This window comes from Aquarana catesbeiana, linkage group LG08, assembly GCF_042186555.1.
Source record: "Aquarana catesbeiana isolate 2022-GZ linkage group LG08, ASM4218655v1, whole genome shotgun sequence".
NCBI lineage: Eukaryota > Metazoa > Chordata > Amphibia > Anura > Ranidae > Aquarana > Aquarana catesbeiana.
The window spans coordinates 280007244-280016089 of NC_133331.1; the positions used below are offsets into that span (position 1 = coordinate 280007244).

Consider the following 8846-nt stretch of genomic DNA (forward strand, 5'->3'; position numbering starts at 1 on the left):
TCATTATCGGCATTTTTCTCTTTTGGCAATTGCAGAAAAGGCCATTTTTGGGCAATATGTTTAGGCGGCTGAAATTTTGGTGCATCCCTAGTAGTGACCCATTGGTGTCGGTGGGAGGTGCTGTCATTAGTGTCAATGGGAGGGGTTGTGCCCCGTCATGCTTAACAAAACAATAGTTGCGCAGCCTATAAATCAAGCGTCATAAAATGGTCCTAATCTAAATGATTTACATGGATACAATTACGAGAATTTCATATACAAGACTTCAAATATAGTAGTAGTGTCCATAAACTCCCATTATAAATCAGTGCTGGGTATAAGGTAGGGCAGTGGTTCTCAACTTTGTCCTCAGGTACCCCAACAGGCCATGTTTTGGGAATTGCTCTTGGATAAAATAGCAGGCCATTAACTCTGATTTAAAGCACCTGTGCAAGATGAAGGAACCTGCAAACACGGTTTGGGGGGTTCTTTAGGATGGCTGAGCACCATTATAGTAGGTGACACGTCAATGGTGTTCCATCGTGATTAAATTCTACTTCCTTAAATCCTCAAATGCCCTTAAAACGCTCAATGGATCTAGTCATCCTCAGAGCCAAGCGCACTTCTTATCCTCCTCAGTGAGGCTGTTTAGTGGGGTGCTGGTCTCTTTAAGGTGCCATTAAACACGCTCATCAGTATGTTAGGACAAAATGCCTCCCGTAGTGCAGTATTAGACCACACAAATTAAGGTTAAAAGCTCTTGCATCGAACATGCAGTTAAACACTTCCAATATGTTACAAGTACTTGGCAGTCTCACCCTCACAACTTCCTGTCTGGGAGGCCCTTCGTGTTACATCACGTGACTTCGTCAGGGGAACCTATTGTGGGAACACAGGTATTGCAGCAACCTGCTTGATATCATCTATACATTAATTTTGATAATTAGTATTCTCATGGTGCTCACTGGTAGCACAAGGGCTGTTGTATCTTTAACAGTGCCTAATCATTGGTGTCAGTGGGAGGAATTGTCTTGTATCACCAGATAAATGCAATTAATGGGCTATAGTTTGGAGACCACTGGGATAAAGGATTTATAGTGACTAAATAAAAGCTGATCGCTGTAAGCACCCCTGCCAGTGTTAGGTGGTTGGTCTCATTGCTGTAAACTTATGCATTCTGCTGGAGAGCTTGTGAAACACGCCAGTTGAAAATGGAAGTGAGCCTAAGGCTCCATTCACACAAGCGGATTTCTGGAAATGAAAGACCAAGGTTTTATTCATTCCTAGGTGACTTTGATCGCTGCAGTTCTGTCTAATTTCAGAATCGTTGCAAACTGCGGGATGCGTTTGTGATGTCATTACTTATTAATGGCACCCCAATCATGGTGCGGTTTTGCTGCGCTATAAATCTAGCTGCAAAATCTCAACATGTGAAGCTTACTGTTCAAAGGAGTAGCTTTTTTTTGCTAAAGCGTCATCTGTCGTGATTTTGTCACGATTGCAGCACAATTTATTGCTCATCAAAACCACATCACAATTTGGGTGCCATTAAGTAATGTCATCACAAACTTGTCCTGTGATTCTGGAATTGTAGACAAACGCAGTTATTCAGCTCGTCATTCAAATCTCCTAGGTGTGAATGGGGCCTTTGACTTTCTTTCATCTGACAATCCTAGGTGTCAATGAAGCCTTAAAGTGGAAGTCCATGCAAAAACTAAAATCCCTGCGTCTATAGCCACCAATATTCTAACCTCTCTAGCCCTGAAAAGAAAAAAATCGGTATACATGCCTTTTCTACAGGTGATCTGTACGCAGCAGAGCTGCTGGAGATTTGTGTGTGTGTGTGTTTTCTTTACAGGGCTAGATAGGTTAGTGTTAGAATGTTGGCGGCTATAGAATGCAGGGATTTTAGTATAGATTTTCTTCTATAAACACTTGCCTATAGACAAGCCTATAATAAGGCTTGCCTATAGTAGTGTAAATATCTCCTTTAACATGTACTGTTTATGAGGATATTTACATTGCATGCAGCCAGTGACATCACCGGCACATGTGCTCTGAACAGCCACTTGGTGCTGTTCCTTCCGAGCCCTGTGCGCATGTGTGTGTGAGCGATATTGTGGCTCTGCCCAATCAGCTGGAGCCCCTAAACCCAGAAGCAAGACAGGTTGAAAAATGGAAGTGGCTACAGCACTGGTATTGTGTTGCTGGAACAGCTTCTATTTAAGGCAAATTTCAGAGCATGTGCTAGTATGCAATGCATACTAGCACATTAGTACCTTGCAGGAAGGAAAAAATGGCCAGCGGTATAAAACCGCTTTAAGACCCCTTTCATGCTGCTGGTGTCAGTGCTGCAAAAAATAGCACCACTTTACCGCTATTTGGCCACTAGCAGGGTCCTTTTAACCCTCTGCTAGCAGCTGAAAGGGGGTTAAATCCCTGCAAGATGCCGCCCGTATTGCAGCGCTGCCCCATTGATTTCAATGGGGAGGAGCAGTGAGTTCACCACTCCAAAGAAGCTGCTGGCAGGACTTTTTCTGACGCCCTGCCAGCGCGCACTGCTCCAGTGTGAAAGCCTTTGGGTTTTCACACTGGAGTGAACGGGGCAGCTGTTTTAGGGTGTTTTGCAGGCGCTATTAATGCAATGGCGCCTGCAAAACTCTCCAGTGTGAAAGGGGTCTAAATGAAACTAATGCAGCCATAACATCTAAGGCAAGGTAAGGTGCAATGTAATTTTTGGTTTAATACTGCTTGAAAGCAACATGGTACCCTATATTTTTCATAGACTGGATAAAAGCCCCCCCACAGGTCATTAGAGATAAGGGGCCAAGAATTCCGATGTTCGTGGTGATACTGCTTATGCATGACATAAAGTGTTTACCTGCACATGAGTGCATTGCTGGTGGATTTCTGCTGGCCTGGTGTCCTCGCATTGTGGGGATGCAGGTGGCTCATTGGCCATGTTTGCATAAAAAACCTTGCAAGACTTCTCCATCCTGATCTTTGCTGTATGCATGGGGCCATAATACACCGGACCTACAGGCAGTATCGCCTTCTCTTCCGGGACTTTTTTATTCTCCCAACTGATTGAGCTTCTTTAGCCACTTGCTGACTTACTGCAGTACTTTACTGCATCAGATCGTACAGGCACAATCGTGTACCTGTACACTGGGGCTTTTGCAGACTATGCTTTCAATCGCTGCAGCACAAACTCATCAGCGGGTCCTGGCACTGGCTGAACAAATGACAGAAGAGCTCTGTGGCTAACGGCACAGAAGTCTCTACATACAGAAGCAATGTTCTTCTTTTCTCCGTTCAAAGCACAGTTAAAGCGGATTAACGAGTTAGGCAAAGTTAACCCTTTGTTAACTTCTTCCCATCCAATGTCGGTACAGTGTAAATTGGCACTGATCACTGGTGGTGGCAGAGCGGTGGGCAATCTGACAATATCGGTGCCACTAAGTTGCTGATCACTGCTATTACTTTTATTAAAAAAAAATTTAATAAACCTAGTTTATCCCATAGATTGTAGGCCCTATAACTTTCATGCAAAGCAATTGGTATAAACTTTTTTTTTTTTTTCTAGACATGTAGCAGAATACAATTTGGCCAAAATTTATGAAATTACATTTTTAATGTTTTATAGTAGAACATATAATTCAATTTTATTTCTTCAAAAAGCTCTATTTGGATGTAAAATTGTATACATTGCATTACAGCACAATTGCCAGTTAAAGCAGCACGGTGCTGAATAGCAAAAAATGTCCTGTCATGAAGGGGTGAGCTCTTCCAGAGCTGAAGTGGTTAATCTGTTCCTGCCGGGTGCACAGATGCATATAGCTGGCACTGCAGTATTTGGAGCGTGACTTTGCTGCCACTGAGCTCATGATCACTTGTTTACAACCAGGGGAGCCTGATCACTGACCATTGTCTGATCGTATAATCGGGAAGCATAAAATGTGGGTGAATTGCAGGCTAAATATAACCGGTATTCAAAAATCTTGCCTAGCACCTAAGCTGACCTGTGTAAGAAAAATGTATATACTTAATTTTCCTCAAGTCGTCTTCCAGGACAGCTTGCACAAGAGGCCCCTTTTACCTAGACAGGATCCACATCAGTTTCCACTTGCCAACTGTAACTGGGAAAATACATAATTGCTTTATTAAAAAGGAACTTCAGACTCCATTCCACTAGCATTAATATAAAAGAATGCACACAATAAGACTGAGAATAAATTGAAGCCTCCATACTAAAATGTGACCAGTCATCTGGACCAGAACCAAGCTTGTGTACTGTCTAGTGTTGGAAACTGATGATTACAGTTAAACAAAGTTGTGTCATTTCTATCCAATATTAATGACTTGTTCGTTTTTTTTTTTTTTTTTTTTTTTTTTTTCTCCTAGTTCTGGGAAGTCATCAGTGATGAGCATGGCATCGACCCAACTGGCACATACCAGGGTGACAGCCCCCTCCAACTGGAACGAATAAGCGTCTACTACAATGAGGCCTCAGGTGGGGTGCTCTTCTACATTGGTTCTTCTGTATAGTTTATACGTGAACAAAGTGTAAAATGTGTCTTTAAATTGACTTGCAGGTGGTAAATATGTTCCACGCGCAATTCTGGTGGACCTGGAGCCTGGCACAATGGACTCAGTGCGATCCGGACCCTTCGGACAGATCTTCAGACCTGACAACTTTGTATTTGGTAAATAAAAATGGGTTTGGCTCTATGGCCTGTGCTAAAGGATCAGTTGCATGCTCTTAATAACTTAACATTCTGAACAGTGGGTATCCCCACCCCTGGGTGTCACTGTCAGGGGATAGGCCAGAGTGGTACAGGGCTTTGGGTTCAGGGCCCACACTGTGGGGGGGGGGGGGGGGGTTGGGTTGTACATGGTGAGAGCACCAGCTAGATACTACTGGAGCAACTGTTTCTAAACAGACTCCTTCAATCCAGTCTTTGGTGCAATGGCCTGTGCTAAATGATCAGTCACATGCTCTTGAACAAAAGGTGGGTCACTACTGTGAGGGGCGGGGCCAGAGTCTGTCCTCTGCAGCAATGCACCAGGAACAATCTGCAGTCCCCAGCCATTGTTTTTGAAACAATCTATTTTGCATTTTGTAGTCCATAGCAGATGTTGCTTATCTGCTCTCAGTAATTCCTCATCCAGGTTCCTGGCCAGAGCTGCAATTTTCAGTGAGTGATGTCACATGTGGGGGGTGCAGCTCTTGTATCCTGATCACACTTATTGAGCAAGGTGACTGGGTTTCCAAACACTTGCCTTTGTAGAAGTTCATATGGCACCTGCTTGTGGTTTTTGGCATAACACTTGGACAATAACCAAATGCTGTTAATTGCTTCAGCCCCCGCCAACTTGCATATGTCACAGGGTTGCAGTGGTTCTATACACTGCTCATAAAAACATTTTAAAAACACATCAAATTGCCAGATCTTCGTCTGTATTTTGCATCCCAGCTGGTGTATACATTGGCGTATGTTCCCACAATTGAATAATGTGATGGAAGCAGCAGTTGTCTTATGAAGCCCTGTTGAACTTTTTCTATAGAGGGGAGGTTCCTACGGCAGGGGGCAAAACTATGCTTTAATTGGCTAAATGTGTTTTGGGGATCTACCTAAAATATAGCAGACTGACCCCCTTTGTTTATCTCCCAATGCTCCACTCTGGTTCAACCTCTGAGTGAATTCTTTCACTTGGATCGGTATAGAATAGATGTTGAAGTTTGGGATCAAATATCTTCACTAATTATGATGTGGACAGATTTAAAACTTTTTACAGGGGGAGATGGGTATACCCAGCTCTTGGAGATTCCACTATACCAGGTTAAAACATGCAGCACAAGGTAAAAAAAAATCAAATCTTGGGGAAAAATATATGCTGGATATCTATACTGATATGGACTGGGTAAGGTGTTGGGAACAAAAGGATGTCACATTGATGGAAATCAAACTACAATGGGCTGAATACAAACGGAGTACCATTTTTGAGTTGCTGCAATTAAATTTTAGCCTGCTGCTTAATTTCTTTTGCTTTGCTTTTCAGAGTGTCTTTGAATTCAGCCCTCTGTAGGTTGATATTTTCCACTTCCTCAAACGATGTGGCATTTTTCCTAATGCAATACCCAGTCCATATGAGTATAGATATCAGCATTATTTTTCCCATTGAGATCTTTTTTTAACGTGTTCCTTTAATTTTTTTTTTTTTTTGAGCAGTGTAGTAAGTCTTATACTCATGAGTTCTGTTCTAGGATCTTGTTCGTAAGTACAATAAAGATCGGTGCTTGCAGACAAAAGCTGTGAGCACTGATCAGTGTGTTCTGGTGGGGGGTGCCCCCCTGTCAGGATATAATGGCACAGGTGGGGAGATCACTGCACCAACATTGCTTGTGTTGGCACTTTTTTTTATTCAGCCTGCTGGGTTGGGACAAAAAACAGTGCAAACATGTTCAACTCAAAAGATCATATGTGGGGGGACTTGCTGTACCAGGATGATGCATGATGCTCTTTTGTAAGGGGGGGGCGCACGCAAGGACTATTCTACCAGATGACCATACAGGTAATCGAGGACCGAATGAGTATTTTGTCACTTCAGCTTTGCTGAGTGTAAACAAACTACTGGTTTGATCTGATGCTTTTAAGTGCAGAGGTGAGATCTAATAGACCCCACATCTCAGTAAAGAGTACCTGTCGCTGCCTGTACTACCATAAAAGAGGTTTATAAAACAATTTTGGATTAAACTTTTTTAGTGTCGGTGTTGCCCACCCCATCATGCAAAGGAGAAGCAATCTCACCACATGTGAGGTATCGCCCCAAATGTCAGATTGAGAAATATTTCTAACAGACCCCCTGTTTAAATCTGTAAAGGCTTTTAGTGTCACCTATAGATAATGTACAGTTTTAAAGCATGACATTTTCAGTATGTAGTTACTTGGCGTGATCATCTTTTTTTATATTTTACTAATTGGGTATCTTTCACTAAAGCATTTATAAACCGATGCACAAAAGCTGCTTGACATAAATTGCAACACCCACCATTTTATTCTCCAGTGCCTCTAATTAAAAGTTTGGGGGTTCTAAGTATCTTACATGTATGCAAGAAGTGTCAATTGCCTGCAGTTGAAGTGATTAATGGGCAAGGTGGCCAGGTTTCCAAGCACTTACCGTTGCTTTGGTCTTTGTACCACCTGGTGTTGATATTCTGAATGTCACTTGGACCATAGCCAGATGCAGTTCATATGTAAACTACATGCTTGATTTGGGTCATTTGCTCAATGTTTACTGTCACAAGGTCAGTATTGTGTCTGAAGTCTGTCTTATTTCTTTTTTTTTTCCAGGTCAGAGCGGTGCTGGGAACAACTGGGCAAAAGGTCACTACACAGAGGGAGCTGAACTGGTTGACTCAGTAATGGATGTTGTAAGGAAGGAAGCAGAAAGCTGCGACTGTCTTCAGGGCTTCCAGCTCACCCACTCTCTGGGTGGTGGCACTGGCTCTGGTATGGGTACCCTTTTAATTAGTAAGATCAGGGAAGAGTACCCAGACAGAATTATGAATACCTTCAGTGTTGTGCCCTCCCCCAAAGTGTCTGATACTGTAGTAGAGCCATACAACGCCACACTGTCTGTGCACCAGCTTGTAGAAAACACTGATGAAACCTACTGCATTGACAATGAAGCCCTGTATGATATCTGTTTTAGAACCCTCAAACTCACCACCCCCACTTATGGTGACCTGAATCATCTTGTATCTGCCACCATGAGCGGAGTAACCACTTGCCTGCGTTTCCCTGGCCAGTTGAATGCAGATTTGCGTAAACTAGCCGTCAACATGGTACCCTTCCCCCGTCTGCACTTCTTCATGCCTGGTTTTGCCCCACTCACAAGCCGTGGCAGCCAACAGTACCGCGCCTTGAGCGTGCCTGAACTGACGCAGCAGATGTTTGACTCCAAAAACATGATGGCCGCCTGCGATCCGCGTCATGGTCGTTATCTGACCGTAGCTGCCGTGTTCAGAGGCCGCATGTCCATGAAGGAGGTGGATGAGCAAATGCTCAATATCCAAAACAAGAACAGCAGCTACTTCGTTGAATGGATCCCCAACAACGTGAAGACTGCAGTCTGCGACATCCCACCTCGAGGTCTGAAGATGTCTGCCACCTTCATTGGTAACAGCACAGCCATTCAGGAGCTGTTCAAGCGCATCTCTGAGCAGTTCACTGCCATGTTCCGAAGGAAGGCCTTCTTGCACTGGTACACAGGGGAGGGCATGGATGAGATGGAGTTCACTGAGGCAGAGAGCAACATGAATGACCTGGTGTCTGAGTACCAGCAGTATCAAGATGCCACAGCAGAAGAGGAGGGAGAATTTGAAGAGGATGGCGATGAAGAAGTTGCCTAAACTGAAGTTGCATAAACCAACCTATTCTATTGTAAGATATGCTCTGCCTTCTGCTCTGTTGTTCATGTGTTGTCTTGTGGTTTTCATGTTTGATGCTTACAGAAGTTACACATTAAACTTGCAATTTTCTAACTTTGTCTTAAAGATCTCATCCTTTTCCATTTTCACTTGCTTTGCCAACTCGGTCTATGGCTACTTTCAAGCTGCATTCACTTTTGGGATCCCTAGCAGAATCACTGCAATTCTGCCCACAATCTCACATCACACTCCCAATTACAAAACACATGTTCGTGTATCAAATTTTAAGGCACCCTAAAAGTTTTGCTGTAATTTGTGATCACATTGTTGCCCAAACAGGATCAGGAGCTTCTGGGCAACTAGGGTTGCTGTGCGATAATTACATCAACCGCACTTCGGTGCCATTGTAAATGAATGGAACCCAAACACATTT

At 43.4% G+C, this 8846-nt stretch overlaps 1 protein-coding gene across 1 annotated transcript in view; it reads left to right on the plus strand.

Annotated features, from left to right (window-relative positions):
• The window catches only part of LOC141104530 (tubulin beta-4B chain-like), a 9601-nt gene extending 1074 nt beyond the window's left edge, over positions 1 to 8527 (plus strand). Inside the window, exons 2-4 of the mRNA XM_073594127.1 lie at positions 4384 to 4492; positions 4575 to 4685; positions 7335 to 8527. Of these exons, the coding sequence (XP_073450228.1) occupies positions 4384 to 4492; positions 4575 to 4685; positions 7335 to 8395 (1281 nt within the window). The 3' untranslated portion in view covers positions 8396 to 8527. The remainder of the gene's footprint in view (positions 1 to 4383; positions 4493 to 4574; positions 4686 to 7334) is intronic.
• Positions 8528 to 8846: the final 319 nt, after the last annotated feature.